This window comes from Phyllostomus discolor, chromosome 11 (assembly GCF_004126475.2).
Source record: "Phyllostomus discolor isolate MPI-MPIP mPhyDis1 chromosome 11, mPhyDis1.pri.v3, whole genome shotgun sequence".
Taxonomy (NCBI): Eukaryota; Metazoa; Chordata; class Mammalia; order Chiroptera; family Phyllostomidae; genus Phyllostomus; species Phyllostomus discolor.
The window spans coordinates 20,260,493-20,280,067 of record NC_040913.2 but is presented as its reverse complement, the minus strand read 5'-3'; the positions used below and the strand labels follow the sequence as shown (position 1 = coordinate 20,280,067).

Here is a 19,575-nt window from a genome sequence, read left to right as displayed (position 1 = left end):
ATTTTAAAATAAATTCTGATCAGAATATTTCCTTAAAGTTATTGGGTGGTTACTCATTTCCCTCTTTGAAGCATGACATAAAACTCCTTAATGATTCGGACTTAACCTGGCTCCCCTGCATATTTTCAACAAATATTTTTGAACACATACCGTTCTAGGTACTGGGCACACAGGGGTGCATGATGCAAACAAAAAATGGGGCTATTGTGACTAAATTTGTGGAAAGGGGTTTACAGTTTTACATAGGCTCACCAGAGAGTCAAGACCTGAAGTCGATAAGGAAGTGAAATATGCAGGCATTAAAGTAAAGGGTTGTGGTCAGAGGGAGTATCAAGTGCAAGGGTCCTGAGGTTTGGCTATGCCTGGCATGTCTGAGGAACAGGAATGAGCAAACATGACTGGATTAGAGTGAAGAAACTTGCGCAACATAAGAACAGAGAGGAGATGGCAATCAGTTCTGATGGTGTTTTGTAAGCTCTTGTGAGGCCTTTGGTTTGAATTCTAATATAGGAAGATCCTGCAGGGACCTGAACAGAGAAATGGCATACTCTCATGTAATTTTAAGAAAAAATCACTGCAGTATTAAGAATATATTGAAGGGATCAAGGACAGAAGCAGGATACAAGCTGAAAAGCTACTGAAACAATCAAAGTCAAAATGGCTTTGGCTTGGACCAACGTGGTATGAGGAGCAGTTTAGAGAAGAGGCTGGATCCTGGATTTGTTTCCTAAGTGCAGGCAACAATATCTGCTGCTACAGTGGATGTAGGGTATAAAAGAATGAGAGAAGTCAAGAATTACACCAAGATTTTTGACCTCAGAAACTGGAAGAATGAAGTGAACTCTCAGTCAGTTAACCTGGATGGGGAAGAACAGGGGGACAGCAGGTTTAGAGAGATCATCAGAAGCTTAGTTTGGAATGTGTCATATCTGAAATGCCTACTAGCTATTCAAGTAGAGATGCAGAACAGGCAGTTGTTTATATAAGAGCACTGAAAGTCTACAGGTTTGAGAATGACCAGAGAAAAAAAAATACTTAAAAGTCCTAAGGTTAGATCACTGGGGATGAGCATACGTTAAAAAATACCCAAGACTGGGTTCTGGAACTCCAACATCTACAGGTCCGAAGATGAGGAACTGCCGGCAGGAAACTACAGAGAGGAGTCCGAGAGAAGGGGTAAAATGCAGTGTGGTGTCTTGGGAGTCAAGTGGAGAAAGTATTTCAAGAAAGAACCTGATTGGATTAAATTCTGTTGAATGGTTAAGAAAGATGAGGATTGAGATTTGACCACTGGTGTTAGCAATAAAGGTGTCTCTAGTGTCCTTGACAAGAGCAGTTTCAGTGGAATGGTTGGGGCAAAAACCTAATTACAGTAGGTTCAAGGAGCAATAGGAAGAAAGTGAATGGAGGGAGAAAATATAGAAAGTTTAAAATATGCACAGAGACCAACTAGGTGGCTAGCTGAAGACAATTAACTTTGCCTAGTATAGTGAGGAAAGAGTCCCTTTAGGGGAAGAAAAAGAAATGAAAGAGGACCTATCAAGAAAGACAGCTACGTTTCTGCCTTATGTAATAAACAGACGATGGATAGTACTACTCAAAGGAGGGATCACTGGAAGACAGCCAGGTCCTAGTGGAAGCGCATGTGTGCAGTTGCGATATAAAGACTGCCAATTGGCATGCCCTTAAAACATGTACACAGAAATGGGTCAAAGAAGGTAGAGCTAGAGATAATAAATCTGAGCATCATGCTACATTGATAGCTACTGGAACTTTGGGCTTAGAAGAGAAAGCCTAGGAGAAAACACAGAGCAAAGAAAGAGGCCTACAGCTTGGCCTAGAAGAACTCCAACACTGAGGGGCTAGGTGGAACAGGACAGACCTACAAGGAAAGAAGGAAAACAACCAGAGCTAGGAAAACAAACCAATAAAAAAAAATACAGGCCAACTACTAGAAAGAAAAATATATACTTTATACTTTAAAGAAGACACTTTTTGAATAAATAAATACAAGGGTAAAATCACTTCAAAGTCATGAGGAGGGTAAATCAGGATTTGAGACCTAAAAAAAAATAGAGCCAAAATAAAAACATATATGGAAGGCCTCTATAATTCTATACAACTACTGGAGGTAGGTTCACCATGGTGTTCAATATTATATGCACACAAAAAATAGCCTCTCAGGACTAGGTACAAAAGCTCATATCTTCCTGATGAGCTTACTAGATATTGCCAAGTACAATGGCATAAATCACTGAGCTTGCTTCTTTATCTTGACTTTATATCAAAACATCCTAAAATAATCATTTCACAGCAGGTGCCCTGAAGTGAACCAAAACGAAAACTACTGTTTTTCTTATTATCAACATATATACGCCACAGGTGTTCTTAATCATTATTCCATTCCTTCCATCCCCACATTCCATATAACTCCAGGAACATTAAATTTGTGTTTTCTTCATATCTATATTATCTGAATTTCTTTAGCGCATGCATTCCAAGTATAACCAGAAATAATCAAATAGTTTTTGAAGTTTGTACATTCTGCATGGCCCTCTATAAGACGTGTCCTCAAAAAACAGTGAGTTTTAACATATTAATTAAAATGGGTAGAGAAGAAAAGTACCTCAATATAATAAAGGCCATATATGACAAATCCTCAGCTATGCAGTATTATACTCAATGGTGAAAATCTAAAAGTTTTTCTTTAAGATCAGCAACAAGACAAGATGTCCACTGTCACCTCTCTTATTCAACATAATACTGAAGTCCTAGCCAGAGCACTTAGTAAGAGAAAAAAAATAAAAGGCATCCAGATTAGGAATAAAGAAGTAAAATTGTAACCTTTTGCAGATGACATGGTTCTTTATATAAAAATAAACAATAAAAAACCATAAACAAAAAAACCCCTAAAGACTGCACCAAAAAACTATTTGAAACAATATACAAATATGGTAAAGTTGCAGGATACCAAACCAATGTACAAAAATCCACTGCATCCTTATATACTAACAATAAAATTTCAGAAAAAAAAATGAGAAAAACAATTCCTCTTGCAATTGTAACAAAAGAATAAAATACCTAGAAATAAACAGTGAAGGATGTGAAGGACCTATGCACTGAAAGCTACAAAGCATTATTAAAAGAGACTGAAAAAGACATAATGAAACTGAAAGATACTCGTGTTCATGGATTGAAATCAACATAGTTAAAATGTCCACATTACCAAAAGGAATATAAACATTTAATGCAATCCCCATCAAAATCCTAATTTTTTTAAAGATATAAAACAAAAATTTATCATATTTGTATGGAACCACAAAAGACCCCTAATAGCTAAAGCTATCCTGAAAAAACAAAAAGAACAAAGCCGAAAGTGTCAACACTCCCTAACTTCAAATTGTATTACAAAGCAACAATGCTCAAAACAGCATGGTACTGGCAGAAAAACAGACACACAGACCAATGGAACAGAATTGAGAACCCAGAAATAAAACCACATGTATATGTACAAATAATTTTCAATAAAGGAGCTAAAAACATACACCAATAAAAAGAAAGCCCCTTCAATAACTGATACTTGAAAAATTGGAAAACCACATGTAAAGGAATGAAACTAGACTACCACTTGTCCCCATGTGCAAAAATTACCTCAAAATGGATCAATGACATAAATATAAGACTTTAAACAAGCACACAGAAAAAAGCATAGGTACTAAACTTATGGACCTTGGTTTTAGAAAGGTCCATTTTATGAATTTGACCCCAATGACAAGGGAAGTAAAGGCAAAATTAAATAAACGGAACTATATCAAACTATAAAGCTTCTGCACAGCTTAAGAAATTAACAAAAAAAAACAACTAAAAAGGCAACCAAATGGGAAATGATATTTGCAAATAACAGCTCCAACAAGGGGTTACTATCTAAAATATATAAAGAACTCATAAAACTCAACACCATGCAAATAAACCACCCAATTAAAAAATGAGCAGACTCATTATATATACACTTCTGCTAAGAAGACATACAAATGGCCAACAGATACATGAAAAGATGCTCAACTTCACTAGATATTAGGGAAATGCAAATGAGAACTCCAGGTAGATACCAAGATACCACCTCACACTTGTTATAATGCATATTATCAACAAGACAAGTAGTAAGTGTTGTAGAAGTTATGGAGAAAAGGGAATGCTCATTCACTGCTGGTGGGAATGTAAACTGGTGCAGACACTATGGAAAGCAGTATGGTGGTTCCTCAAAGAAATGAAGGACAGAGTTACCACATGACTCAGGAATCCCTCTTCTCGGTATCTACTCAAAAAATATGAAAGCATGTACTCATAAAGTCATGTGCACTCCTATGTTCACTGCAGCATCATTCATGGTGGCTAAGACATGGGGACAACCAAACTGTCCTTCAAGAGAGGACTGGATAAAGATGTGATACATTCATACAATGGAATATAACTCAGCCACAAGAAAAGATGAAATACGGCCACTTGTGAAAACATCAATAGATCTTCAGAACACCATGCTAAGGGAAATGTCAGACAGAAAAAGCTAAGAACCATGTGATTTTTACTCATATGAGGGATATAAAACTGAAATGAAAAAATAAACATGAAAAAACAAACAAAAACTGACAGACAAAGACAGCAGTATGGTGGTCACCAAAGGGAAGGGGGGTTGGAGGACGGTAGAGGATAAAGGGGTCAAATACATGAGAACAGAAGAAAATCTGACACTGGGAGCTGGCACACAATTCAACATACAGATGATGTGTCACAGAATTGTACACTTGAAACCTATATAATCTTATTAACCAATGTCATCTCAATAAAATTAATTTAAAAAACTAAGACAATACCTCCTAAGTAAATAGCACTTAACTGAGAATTTTTTATGAAGACTTTTATTAAAATTAAAGAGCAAACTATAGTTTTCTCTTTTACCCTTTTGTGAGATGAATCAGTACGGTAAACTTATGACTCTGGATTATTTTTAGTTTGTCCACCAGGGGGAACCCATACCCTACACTTTATCTCTGTATCTCTCACTTCATCCCTGGTCCCCACTCCTGGAGTGATTTTATCTGTTTACATAGTTTGGCACTAAAAATGATAAAATCTTTCAAAACTACATCAAAATGTCTATGCATCAAAACAGTTATGCCTCCTATCATTTTTAAGCTACAAGAAAGTAAGCACAGCCCCGGGCAGGAACTCAGTTGGCTAGAGAGCTCTGTCCCAGTGCTTCAAGGCTATGGGTTCAATCTCCAGGCAGGACACATGCAAAAAGCAACCAATGAATGAATGCATAAATAAGTAGAACAACAAACTGATGCCTGTTTGTCTCTCTCTCCCCCCACTCTTCCTCTTTATAACTAAAATCAATTTTTAAAAAAAATTTTAAAGGAAGTAACCTCGTAAGGTACTACTACTGTTCCTAGATCACTAGTTCAACACAAAGGTCCGAGCTTGACTGTTAAAGGCTTTCTCAGTCTAAAATTATTGAAAAATCCTCTTCCATTCATTTGCTCCCTTCTTACTTAGCTTTTAAATTTTTTATGAATGACTTAGTATTATTGTATTAGATTTTAGCAGTTTCCACAAGTCCTTTTGAAAAGAAAGTAATATAAAAAATATTCAACTAAGTCAAAACTAACAACTTCAACAAAAAGGGCGACACTTCCAATGAAATGCTTACCTTAATTTTGGCAGTATATTCTCCTCTACCACCAAACAGACCAAGACCACCAAGTAAAATGTCAGTGTCAGCACTGAAACGTATGGCTTCTACTGAATGAGCAGAGTAACCCCAGCCTCCTCCGTGACCTAAACAAAAGATCATTTGTTTTAAAATAGTCATACATATTCAACTAGAAGATAATATTTCCTGAATGTAAATATACATACTTTCAAACCTGTTCACTACACTATAATCTTCTTTGGAATAAACCTTCATTACTGCTTGAGTCTCCTCCTCTGTACTTGCAACACCCATTTTTAAATCCTGCATAGTTGCCAAGGTATCAAGACAACCTAAAAACAAACAAGCAAGAATTCAGTTTTTTGAAATTACATTTCCCACAATATTGATGAGATGGGATGGATTCTACAGGGGATAAATTAAAATAATAAACTATAAGTGTGCCCAACAAATGTGTTCTAAGCCTTAAACAATGTTCCATGGACAAATACAACCAATAAACACTCCCCTCTGTGTAGTTATCATATTTAAACATATACTGTATGAGAATATATTACACAAAACTGTATCTCTGAAAGATAAAACTGCTTAATACTTGAGTCCTTATATAAGCTTCTTCCTTTCATGAAGCTCCAAATTATTTTAGTTTAATTCTTAAAGTACTATTTGAGGAAGACACAGCCTGAGATAACCTTAACTGATGCTAATTCTGGATGTTCACAATAGTTACTTGGTTAAAATTTGTGTACAAAGAACCAGGTAATTAATTATGCTTAAAATATAATTTCACAATTGAAAATTCTACATAAACATAACTGAATCTTTTAAGCACAATTTTTAAAAACAATAGAATAAGTAATTATGTGTAATAGTATAAGATTTCCAACAACAAAATATATATATATGTGTATACGTGAGCATAAAAAGAGAAAAAGGAAGTGTCATATTTCAAGTTAATTAAATAGAAGGAAAGAAGGAAAGTTGATGTGCTGTGCAAAATTGTGTTGTATAAAGAGAAACAGTATCTGTAAAATTCATACAATATTTTATAGAATTTTAAAATAATGCATATAAATTAAATATTATAATTATGCATTTGAATAGCCCATTTATTTATTCAGGTCGAGCAAAAACTAGTTTTAAAAGTTTACCTATAGGAAAATTATATATATTTGGGTATATATGAATCTTTCATGGTGCTAGTATAAGTCTGATGTATTATTTTCTGTAGGATAAATCTCTTAATAAGATTTAACCTATTTTGTGCCTAGCGTATCATTTAACAAACATGAAAAAATAATATACGAATTTAAATTCTCTTTAAAAATACTCAGCGCACATTAATAAAAGTTAGCTAAAATTATCTGATCAACAAATAGCAACTCTACCTAGAATGTGCAAAGCTGCATGAGAGCGGGTGGTGAGAGCCCTTGATCCTGTTGGTAATGCAAGTTCAGGGCTTAGAATGCTGCATCGGGACTGCATGTCTGTTGCAGAAGGAAGTCTGGCATCAGCAACCACCGCATTGTAACACCACAGTTCTCTAGTATTTGGTCGAAACCTTTCAAGAGAGAATAATTACGGCACCTTAACATAAAGTTTCATTTAAAAAATTTCTAAAGTATAATTGATGATACAAAGAGAATAATACAGGCAGCTTAAACAGGATAAAATGTACCTCATTATTTTCCATATCTGAGGTAAACATATAAATAACTTATATCACTTATAAGTAAAATAATTTAAACAAAATAGTAATATAGATCACCACCCTTCATGAATACAGAGCAACAGGGTATTTAACCATCTGATGCATACTTACAGGTATGAAGCATGCATACAATAAAAATTCCATTTTAAAGTTGCAAGACAAAGGACATGTCAAGGAAAATATGTGAAACATACATATGAGGCAAAAAAATATGCACAATATATAAGAGCTCCTGAAAGCCATTAAGAGACAATCAATTCAATAGTAAGTGGGCAAAAGACACAGAATCTTGTTCTCAGAAAGCAAGCACAAAGAGAATTATTTAGATGTTCAACCTTACTAATAAACATTAAGGCAGCAATAAAAACTAAAAGGAACCCCAAATGCCCTATGATAGCTATAAAGTGTGAGTACACTACTGAAAAATACAAAGCAGCCAGAAGTTAGGATAATGAAATGAAACTCTAATCTGATTAAAGAAAAATACCTCCCAGCTATTTTACTATAACATAGGAGAAAACTGTCCTTCATCTTTTAATTTCCGTTTTGGAACAAGGGGGTAAATGATCAAGGACCTGGCAAGATATTTAAGATCATCTGTCCCATTGCTGCCACCATATGTGAAAAGGGCAAGGTTCAACTAACTGTATACCACACTCCTGAGTTCTGTTAAGACCCCAGGGAAATGGCTCTAGCTTTACTATTAGAATCTTATTTCTACTGTTAGCTCTAGCTTAGAGAATGCATTTCTAATTTAGTGAAAGCATACAGAAACAAGTTGCATACCGCCAATTTTTACTTTTCGTTAATGCACATTTACATCATTTAAAAATAAAACATAAGGACTATAGAAAACAAAACATCAATAAACATAGGTCCAAACCAGAGCTTACTCTTTTGTTAACTAAATCTCTTATGTATTGACTTCCAATCAGTAAATAATTAAGGATAATTCTATCTTTACACCATTCAGCTCTCTATCCCCTCCATTGTATCTCCCTATGATCACTCTAATTTTGGTACTTAGTATCTCAAGTCTTCGTATGAATTACTACAAGATGACTCACCTCTACTCTCTTATTATCTAATTTATATTGTATAATGCTCCCAGGGAGATCTAAAAGCACTACTGCTCAACTCAATTCTGGCTTCCAGGACTTCTAACAAAATGCCCAAATTACAAAGGATCAGTAAGCTGATCCTTCACTCTGAATGCAGGCCTCAACATCGATGGAAAACTCTTAAGACTTGACGGGCTGAAGGAAATGAAAATAGGCATGGGCAGGAGAGGAAAGACAAGAAAATAGTCTCCCCACTCCATTCGTACTACTTCGACCTCTCAACTTACCTGAACTCCTGCCTACTAAGGCAGGCCAAACAAACAATGCAAGAGGTGAAAAGCATTTTGAGTGCTTTGATTAGCCACCCTGGTAATGGCAGGATACACTTCCTATTATTATTCAAAGCTAGAAATGCTGAGGATAACTCTTCTCTTTACTTATTTTGTCTATAAAGCACCATAATAAATTGTAAACAAATACAATATAACTTGCTGAGTGTCTTGGGTACCTGTATCCACCTCTACATTTTTATAATGTCTGGAGTTTAATAACCCTGAATATTTCTCTACCAATATGGGAATTTTGTTATGTGCATTCCTGAAGGGCAAGCTCATATCTTATTCTCTATTATCTTTGGCATAATTGTTTCTACATAATTAGATATTTATGGCATCAAGAAATAGAATGAATTCTATACAATTTAGATAGGATTGCTGACAGACTAAAAATAATTAACAATAGAACTCTTGAAAGTAAAACTACTAATTATGACAACAGCAGCAAACACTTCTATAACACTTACCATGTCCCTCTGCTCTTAGTTTGTTAATCCTTCTAACAAACTTGAAGTAGGTGCTATTATTATTTTATAAATGAGCAAAGTGAGGAACATAGAGTCAAAGTAACTTCTCCAAAGGCACACAAAGCTAACTGTGGAGCTGGGATAAACTTAGGCAATCTGCTCCATCTTAATCACTACCCTACACCGTAAGGGTCCCTATGAATCACTGTGATAGAAGTGTAAAGACAAATTCCATGTGATCACACCATTAAGAGGACTCTAATAAACAAAAACACTAATGAGCAAAATAGAACCAGAGACATGGAAACATGGAACAGATCTATAGCAGATGGGAGAGGGGAGGGGAAACATGGCGAAAAGAAGGGTAAGGGACTAGTCACAGAACATGTATGAATGACCAATGGACCTGGACACCACTGTGGGGATGGACTGTGGGAGTCGGGGGTGGGCTGGGAGGAGGAGGGCAAAGGGGGAAAAATTGGGAAAGCTATAATAGAATAACAATAACAACAATAAGAGTTAAATAGGAGAGGTCTTATGTATGAAAAATCTGTCTCTGCATAAACTTTATTATAGTACCACCAGAACATAATTTGATCATAATTTATTTACTACTCTACTTTGTAAACAGAGACACTTACCTCCAAATGACATCATACACTGGATCAAGACACACACCAAACCCTTGCAGATCTTCTTGCTCAGAGTCATTAAATGTTTTACAACTCCCATCCACTTTGTTTATCAGAAGACACTTAAACGGAGGAGGTTCTGATATAGAAGCAGGTATCAAGCCTTGAGAAAAATTCACATATTTTAAAGATGCGTAATTACCTCTTTATATTGCCCAAACTTACAAAGCATTATTTTTGTCTCCATTTTACAGATGAAGAGACTGAAACTTAATGAGGCTCAGTAACTAAAAACCTTTAAATAGCAGAGCTGGGACTAAAACGTCAGACTTCCTAAATCTACAACACATGCCACTAACTTCTACATGATACCATTCTACCATATAATTAACAATATCAAAGACACGGTGTGTGATATGTATGATTTATATACTCTTCCAAATGATTAATTTCTACAATTTATTAACAAGAACCATAGAGAAAAACTCCTCCTTTCAATTAGGTTTTATCCTATTACAATTCAACTTATATTTCTACCACTCTCTAGCTTATAATTTGTTTCTAGATTGCCCAATTATTCCATTCTTCCAGCATATAGATAAATGTTAAAGACACTTAGAAGCTTCTGTTAAATTTCTTCAGACAGAAAGAAAATAAAAGCTACAAGATGCTTATAACAGGGAAAAACGAACTATTTACTATTAATCAGGACAAGAATTTTTGGTGGGGATGTCCATTTGTTTTGGGTATTACCTATTATGTGTCTACTGGCAAAAATTTCTGATGTAGCCAGCACATGTGAATTGATTAGTGCTTCATCAATTCGCAAGAAAGTCTGGTCCCCACTTGCACCTATCCAGGTAGCTTTTCTTCCATATTTTGATCCAATGTTAGGCATGGGAGCTGGTTTTGCATTCCAATATGGCACATCCAGAATTGGTCTGCCCAGTTGTCCTTTCTAAAAGATTAAATAAATCATATTAACAATATGATTGAAGAATCTGTAGTTTTTTATAAAGAAGGTAGTGGACAAAATAACTGAGACATTATTTATCAATTATTAGTTTTTTAAAATAAACTGTTTTGAAATATGTACCAAACATTTCTAACGGATTAATTTTTATTCCTAGAAATTCTCCTCATAATAAATGACAAAGTACATTATTAAAAAAATAATAACAAAGTTAAAATATTTTTCCATGTCAGGAATCTTTGTTAAATACTATGAACTATCTTCATCTATATTTAAATGGAATATAAATTTCATTTCATTAAATGTACATTTAAATATTATAAATGTTTAAAAATTAGTATTACAATGTAATAAGCAATAAAAAATAAGTAAGTAAACAGACAAATTTAGGGGGGAAATGCTATAATATATTCAAATAAAGTAAATAAAATGAAAAAAATTGCTTTGACATTTTGAGTTGACAGTACCATAAACAGTATATTGAATTCAGACAATCTGAAAGCATTTGGGCAAAAGACCAAAACAGTAAACACTGCAACTATGAATACAATGTAAAAAGTACATTTTTCCACATAATCAAATTACTTCATTCATTTCAAAACAAATAGCAGAATCACTTATGGCTGTCTATAGGTACCTGGTTACATAAGAGCTTAATTTGGAAAGTAGCAGGAAGCTTTTTACAACTAAGCTAGTAGCTAGCTGTAAAAGAATGTAGATGGATTCATAAATATTTATCCACCCCTGGCACAAGAGTTTTCTCTCCCCCCACAGCATTCCTCTTCCAAAAAATCTTCTGGAGATCAAAATATGGTACATCATGGGACCCAGGTTTATCTGTAAGTAAAGCCAATGAAAAACTATAGGGAAAAGAAAAGGGGGGAGGAAGGAAGGAAGGGAGGGAGGAGGGAGGAAGGGAAAAAGAAAGAAAAGAGGAAAGAAAAGAAGAAAAGAAAGAAAAAAGAGAAAAGCAAAGCAAAGCAGAGAAAAGAAAAAGAGAGAGAGTGAGCGAGCACATGTATGCACCTGGAGCACTGCCAACAGCCTGGTTAAGTTCTCACCCAACTACCAGGTTTCTAGTGAGTTCTATTACTCCTGCAACATCACAGCAAGAAAATCCAGCCATAATCTGACTGTAAAAGCATTTCAGCTTCAATCCCTTGAATGTACCAGGGGAAGGTAAGGTGGCAAGCACCTGACTGAAGAAACTAAAAAATTTCAATGTCCATTCTCAGCTTCTTTTGATGACTATCCTCATATTTTTACACCCCCCAAAAAAGAACATAAAAATATAAATAATGAGCAAAGCACATCATATTCAGGTATGTAAAATGCTTTTGGAGAAAAAATAAATTAATCACATTTTTAATTTACCAGAGGGAAAAAACAAACTGCAACAGAGTTTCCCCTATCCACTGGCCACGGCAAGCCTGAGGGGGCGGAGACTACAAAAGGGGAGGCTTAAGAAGACGAGCAGAGGAGCATGGAAGACTTGGAAAAGGCACTGGCAAAAGCATTCCCCCAAAGAGAAAATCCAACCCTGAATGTCAAAATACAAAGTAGAAGTAGTGATTAAAGGCTTCAGAGTATGCAGGGCCATTTCTCCACCCATCTGAGCGATGCAAATTCAAAGGTGTGACAACACATTTTGCTGACAAGACTGTGAAGAAACAGGCACGCTCATACACTGACTGATTCCTGATGAGAAATCAAAATACAGGGGAACTGATAATATCTCACAAAACCACACAGGTATTAAATTTGGACCTAGCAATCTTACTTCTAGAAATTTACCTCAAAGATAAAACTCTAACAATATTCACTGCTATCATTGCAAAATATTGGAAAGTACTTAAAAGCCTAAGCATAAAAAAATTGAATAAACTACAGTATATATTGACAGTGGAGTATTATTTAGATGTAAAAAAGAGTCAGAGATCTTGAGACTTCTGGTCGAGATGGCAGAGTAGGTAAACTCTGAGCTAGTCTTCCCCCATGACCACATCAAAATTACAACTAAATTACAGAAAAACAATCACTGAAAACCACCTAAAGATTAGCAGAACAGAATTCCTACAACTAAGAGTGAAAAGAAGAAACCATGTCAGACTGGTAGGAGGGGTGGAGATTAAGAAGTAGGAGGAATATCTCAGCTTTGGAGGTGCCCACTGAGCAGTGAGGGGTCTCAGCCCCACATTGGACTTCCCAGGCCAGGGAACCAATGCTAGCAAGAGAAGTCCTCATAACATCTGGCTGTCAAACCAGTGGGGGCTGTGTCCATGAAAGGCAAAGGGCTATGGGAGACCAAGATGCTCCCTCTTAAAGGGCTGGACCATGAAATCATCACTCATAAACTCACTCACTCTAAGCACCAGCACAGACGCAGCAAGCAGCTCAAAATTGCCAGAGATACACCTAGAGGAACTAAATAACTTTTCTATAAGCTTAAAATAATTGCCAAATAAAAGATTTTTTCAAAGTTGACATTCATAATTTTTAATAACCAAGATTTGCAAATTACATTTCAAGGACTTAGGTTATAGAGTTTTGAATATTTATCTATTTAAGAGATGATATAGGTTTATTAGCAATCTTATGAAGCTTGTCCTTGATCCCTACTATAATCACATTATAATATATTCTCAGAGCATTTTCACTCTTCTCAAGCTTTGGTAATAAGAAAAAGGTAATGAAACAGAGAGGTAAACAGGAGGAGAGAGAGGGAAAAAAAAGAAAAAAGAAACTATAATTTTGAACAAATCTAATAAAACTAGGCTTCTAAAAAGTTCTAAAATAAAATTCTGTTAAGAAAAATAAATCTTTACAAATTAGATGAGAAATAAGTTTTCAAATGATATAATTAGCTCTACTGAATGCTTAAGGACTCTGACCTGGAATAAACATGTCCAAGTCTAACACAGCTGTTGAATTCAATAAATTATAATGCCAAACTGGAGAAGCAAATTATTTCAAAGAAATGTCATTTGAGTTTTGTGTGTACTGAGGGTGGAGACAAGAAATATGCATATGCAATGATTACAGTACAAGAATTTCACTAAACCATAAAAAATAGCTAAAGTAGACAAATTGTAAGGCAATGGTACAATGCAATATTATTAATGCTTTAAAAGTTCCTTACAGAAAAACTTCCAAATGTGAAGACCTGTCCATCCATTAAAAGTACTGCCGTATGGTTGCTGCCTGCAGTAACTTGTGTGCTAGGGCCTGGCAATGCTTGAACAAGAGTGGGACATCCCCTAGGTTAAAAAAAAATATATTAAGTCAATATCTTACAAGACTCGACTGAAATAAAAAAAATAAACAATGCAATAAGGAGAAGAGATAATAAGGCACTAATAAGAATATTCAATAAAAACTTATTTAAGTGCTATATGCCTGTCTCCATAGGTGCTCTGTATTTGAGGATGAAAAAGACAATGACTGACTTCAAGGAGATTATTAAAAATATTCCCTAAATTCATTAAACTAATTATAGGCACAATTTTTAATTTTTCTGAAAGACTGGTGCTACCATTGTTGTCAAAAAAAATTTCTCTTATAGTAAATGACATGTTAGCGATATTTATAAATATTTATTGGATGAAATAATCATACAATAATTTAACAGAATTTCAATTCAGGAACTATAAGAAACAAGTGATTTTTTGCCCTCTTTTCTACTTTTTTTTCACGGGGCTAATAATTTAAGATTTTAACATAGTAGTTACTGAATCAGAATACTGTATCATGGCAATTTAGCAGTAGCTAAACCTTACGCTTAGAGCTAGACTGCTGGAGTATGAATCCTGGCTCCACCAAATAATGCCGACGTGACCATGACTGAACAAGTTACTCATCCTTTTCACACTCCATTTTTCACTAATATAATAAGGAAGATAATAATAAACATTATCTAACCCATAGGGTTCTTATGAACAATAAGGAAGTTCACATGTATTAAGATTAAGTGCTCTGATTAGGTCTGGCACACCGTTAAATTGTTACCACTTAATAAATGGTAACGATTATGATAAATAACATCCTTGTATCCATCCTTACATCACTTTATTTACCATTTATTAACAATTTTTAGTAATCATCTTTAGTTAGAATAATTATCACTCTAGAAATAGCCCACAGACAATAAAAGCGCTCTGATTTTGAGACAATGTTATTATGATACCTTAAATTTTTTTAAATTACATAAAATTTTTAAAATAATTTTTCTAGCTGCAATGCAAATGAATTGAAAGAGGCAAGACTAGCAGCTGGAAACATAGTTAAAATAATTTCACAATGAGATGAAGGCACAAACTAGAAACAGTGGATTGAAAAGAATGAACGAACTTGAGAGCTACATAAAGAATAGAACTAACTAGACTTGGCAAATGATTGATACAGGGTGAGGAAGGTTTTTTTTGCTTATGCAACAAGGTACATGGTAATAACATTCTTAAGCTATGAGAATCAATGAAGATCATTAAAGAGAGAAAAGCAGAGATCCTGGTTTTCATTCTGAGTCTCTTCTAACACTTTTGGTATGGAGAAAGAGAGAAAAGCTCATAGAAATAGAGGACATACCAAAGAGGAAGAATAAACTCTGGAAAATGTGATACGAAGAGAATCATTGGAAGAGAAGGTTACAACAAGGGGGAAATTAATACTCTACATGCCAAATGCTCTGGCGAGACACAGAAGTGATCACTCAGTATTTTAGGAAGAAGAAAGTCTCTTTGGTAGGAGTAGGCACAACACTGCAGCAGATGAGAAGTTAACAGTGGGGTCCAAGACTGTGCAAAATCTCAAGTATCTCAGCAGGAAAGAGAAAAAAAAAAAAAAAAAAACCCAACAGCTAAAGGGAAAATGAAGCTGAAAAAAAGGCTTAAGGTCCTTTAAGATGATAGAGATTTGATGACATTTAAAAGAGTGAGTAAAAATAAAGAGGCCAAAGACATAGGTCAGAGAGGAGCAAGAAACAGAACTTGATCTCTAAGGAAAAGGTAGATAGGGTTCATAACATGGACCAAAACAAGTCTCTCTTTAAATGTTACTTAAAAAGGAACAAAGTAGTAGTATGGGTGTGGGTATGTTTGTAGAGCTGGCGGGCTGAAGAATTTCCCATCTAATAGATTTTATTTTTGTTCTGATAGAGATCATGTGCAAGAATTTGAAAATTCCATAAAAGGTATGATAGTGAATGGAATAAATCAAATACTGAGATCAGAAGTTTTTAAACCTGATCCAAAGGGCTTCCATGAAGTCTTTAAATGAATTTCAGATCTGTGAACCTCCTAAATTTCTAAGTCAGTTTTCACATATATATTCTTGTATCTTTTTATTTTTCATCAAGTTCTCAAAAGGTCACCCTAACTGGTTTGGCTCAGTGGGCTAGATGTCATCCCTCAAAGCAAAAGGTCACCAGTTCAAGTCCTAGTAAGGGCACACACCCCGGCTTGAGTGTTTGGACTCCAGTCGGTCGGGGTACATACAAGAAGTAACTGATTGATGTTTCTCTCCCTCTCTTTCACCCTCCCTTCCCCCTTCTCTTAAAATAAATAGTCTTTTAAAAAAATTCTCAAAAGGTCTTAAACTAAATGGTCTAAAACTACAAAACAGGAGAATTACTGCCTATTGTAGGGGCATTGGTTGAATCTGGAAACCTTGTAACAATCTGTACATGTGGGGTGATTTATTTTTCCCCCATAAGCCTAAGTTAGCCATTGGAAATACAGGCAGACTGATTCATGCTTTAAGTTTTACCATGCCTGAGCATCAAGACCAAGAGGGTATGAAAATTGAGGATACTGGTAAGAGTATAGGTGAAGAGAATAAATAACAATCTCTGACTTGGGTAGGAAATAAAATGAAAAGGGTGAAAGAGTAAAAAAGTGGAGGGCTATGGGGAATTAAGTCCTGAGAATGTCGATAGCCAAATAAAGTAAATTAAAGCTAAGTAACTGAAGAAGAAATTGGCCTCAGATTATGGGTCGTGTATACTTAAGAATCCAAGTTGGAGGGGTGCCAGACCCAAGATGGGCTCTGGGAATAGCTACCATGAATATGGAAATAAAGTTTACTAGATATAAAGGTATATGGGGCCATTCACATGGATACTGAAGTCACTTGCGAGTGTGACAAGATTCAGACTGAGAAAACACTATGAGGCAGATAAATTTTCTTCTTTTAAAAACTATTTTATTTATTTACTTATAGAGAGAGGGGAAAGGAAGGAGAAAAAGAGAGAGAAACATCAATGTGCAAGAGAACCATCAATCAGTTGCCTCTTGCATGCCCCCAACTGAGGACCTGGCTCAAAACCGAGGCATGTGGCCTGACTGGGAATCGAACTGTCAATCTTTCAGTCTGCAGGCTCATGTTCAATCCACTGAGCCACACGAGCTAGAGGGAGATAATAAATTTTCAGTGAATGAAAGGCAGTGACTGAAAGATAGGTAATAAAAGGAAAATAGAGGAGAATAGCCATACCTCAAAAAAAGCAGTAGTGGATTTTATTTTAAATATTTCATTTCATTCTAGGATGGCTAAGGACAGCAGTGAACAGTAAAATGGTTCTCAACTCTGAGATACGGAGTTTTGGCAAATAAACAATAACCCCTTCAAAAGTCTGTATGGTACACTAATACCCTCAGAGAAATGTGCAGTTCAATTCAAACAAAGAGTTAAAAGAAAAGTTCCTGTAACTGTTTACTTGCCTGAAGTTTACAAAGTGCTTCCATACAAAATACATCATTGATTGCTAAATTAACTCTATATGGGTAGACCTGAAGAGCTTAAAGGATAGTCCCCAAGACTGAGTGGCAGGTCTTCTAATACACAGTCTTTGAACTCTTTCCATAATATCAGTGAGCACATTCATGACATTATTTGGAAAACACAGGAAGAACAGAAAAGGAAAATTATGTGTGTTAAGTGTGTGGGGGGGGTGCATGCCAGGCACTTTACATAAACTGTGTTGATTCTGCAGCAATCTTTACTTAAACTAAGGCTCACTAAATTATACTCATATAGTTGGTAGGACATGAAGCAAAGATCTGAACCTTGTCCAACTGTTCCAAACACTATGGCGGTACAGAATATTAACGCAGGAGGACAGTATAGCAAGAAAAAGATGAAACTCAGAAACATTATAAAAACTATCAAGATTCTATTGGAAAAAGGAGAGTAAAAGCATCCAAAGCAATATAATCTTTTTGCCAACACCCAGGTTTAAGTTTACTGAAAATGGTAAAAGAATTTGGAATTTAGAAATTTAGGAGCATACTAGACAAAATAAAGAAGCAAAAAAAGAGGGCTAGTAGACTCATGTCATGAGAGAATACATAAAAGCCCTCATACACTTCTGGCATTCACTTTAGCACTTACTATGGACTAGGCCCTGTGCTAAGTAAATAACACGCATCATCTCACTGAATTTTCACAACAACCTTCTGAGAGAAATATACTTACTCCCATTTAACAGAGAAAGAAACTAAGACACAGGAAAGTTAAGTAACTTGGCCAACATCATACAGGTACCAAGTGTTAGAATTAGGACCCAAACTAGAAACTGAACTCAGTCATTTTGACTATCTTTACATCACATCCACCAAAACACTTATGTTACATTAATCATACACTATCAGTGCATGCTATAGAATAAATTCCACTTAAAAGCACTTGATTACTAGGAACAAAAAAAAGACCTGCCAACTGGACACTTATTTAAACTCTGTCTGTAAATGTTCTGCTTTGTGGTAGCTAATATTTATGCTATGGGGGCTTTCTTCCCCGAGATTGTTCGTCCGTATAAGTGGTGAATTCCTTCCTGAATTAATCACACAGCTCTTGCCTCCTGCCTTCCAAGTCCGACAGATCCAGACAAACAGGGTAACCGGAATGCTTACAGCAGGAATAGCTTTGACTAATTTTTGCTTAACACCACAAGGGGGCATCCAGTTTAGCTCCCCCACACCTCATGAACTGAGTCTTACAGTCACAGCTCCATCGATGGAACCAGGAGTGGGAATTTATGTGCTGGAAAAGAACAACTTTGAACAGTTGAAGCAAATCCCACCAGCGTTTATTCTTTTTAACAAACCCTAGTATTTTATTTTCAACATTAAAACCTATCATGTTTCATGAAAATGATCAATTTAAGCTATTGAACATACTCAGAAGATTGTTATGATACTGTGACCTGAGTAAGTCACTGTAAACCAAGGAATGGAGTTCGCTGGTATAATCAGGACCATGAGGCAATGGTTTTTGGTAACCGCTGCACTTTGCAAGCTGACAGGAGCACCCTCCCTTTCAAAAGCCATTACACCTCAATGTGGCGTAGCAGGATCTTGTGCTAATGCTGTTCATTCTTCATAGTTCAGTTACCTGTGGGCTGTGATTTGATTACAGTCATGATTTTCACAATTTCCCTTCCCTGCAGTCAAGACCACAAAATATAACTATTCACCAATTTTCTGTGGAATGACATCCAAGTACAGTCTGATCTATGAAGTGACCTCCTTGATGCTCATGACTGATGCGCCACCGTGTCTACCTGCACTACTTTCCCAGTTTATATAATGACTCACAAAACTTCACCAGCTAAATAACAACACAATAATGATGATGACAGTCATGAGAATAAACCCTCTTCTTCTGTGCCATGAATCTCCAATGAGAAGCC

At 35.5% G+C, this 19,575-nt stretch overlaps 1 protein-coding gene and 1 long non-coding RNA gene across 14 annotated transcripts in view; both read right to left on the bottom strand.

Annotated features, from left to right (window-relative positions):
- The window catches only part of MYCBP2 (MYC binding protein 2), a 262,494-nt gene that overhangs the window by 142,576 nt on the left and 100,343 nt on the right, over positions 1 to 19,575 (bottom strand). For all 13 annotated transcript variants that reach the window (XM_036011264.1, XM_036011258.1, XM_036011257.1 and 10 more), the window contains 6 exons: positions 14,032 to 14,149; positions 10,673 to 10,877; positions 9,929 to 10,082; positions 7,102 to 7,274; positions 5,920 to 6,045; positions 5,711 to 5,838 (listed from right to left, as the gene is read on the bottom strand). In XM_036011264.1, coding sequence (XP_035867157.1) covers positions 5,711 to 5,838; positions 5,920 to 6,045; positions 7,102 to 7,274; positions 9,929 to 10,082; positions 10,673 to 10,877; positions 14,032 to 14,149 — 904 coding nt within the window. The remainder of the gene's footprint in view (positions 1 to 5,710; positions 5,839 to 5,919; positions 6,046 to 7,101; positions 7,275 to 9,928; positions 10,083 to 10,672; positions 10,878 to 14,031; positions 14,150 to 19,575) is intronic.
- On the bottom strand, positions 4,972 to 5,674 carry LOC118497325. Its single transcript, XR_004899851.1, has 2 exons — positions 5,389 to 5,674; positions 4,972 to 5,341 (listed from the first exon to the last, which is right to left on the bottom strand). It is a non-coding gene; the product is annotated as an uncharacterized LOC118497325 (long non-coding RNA).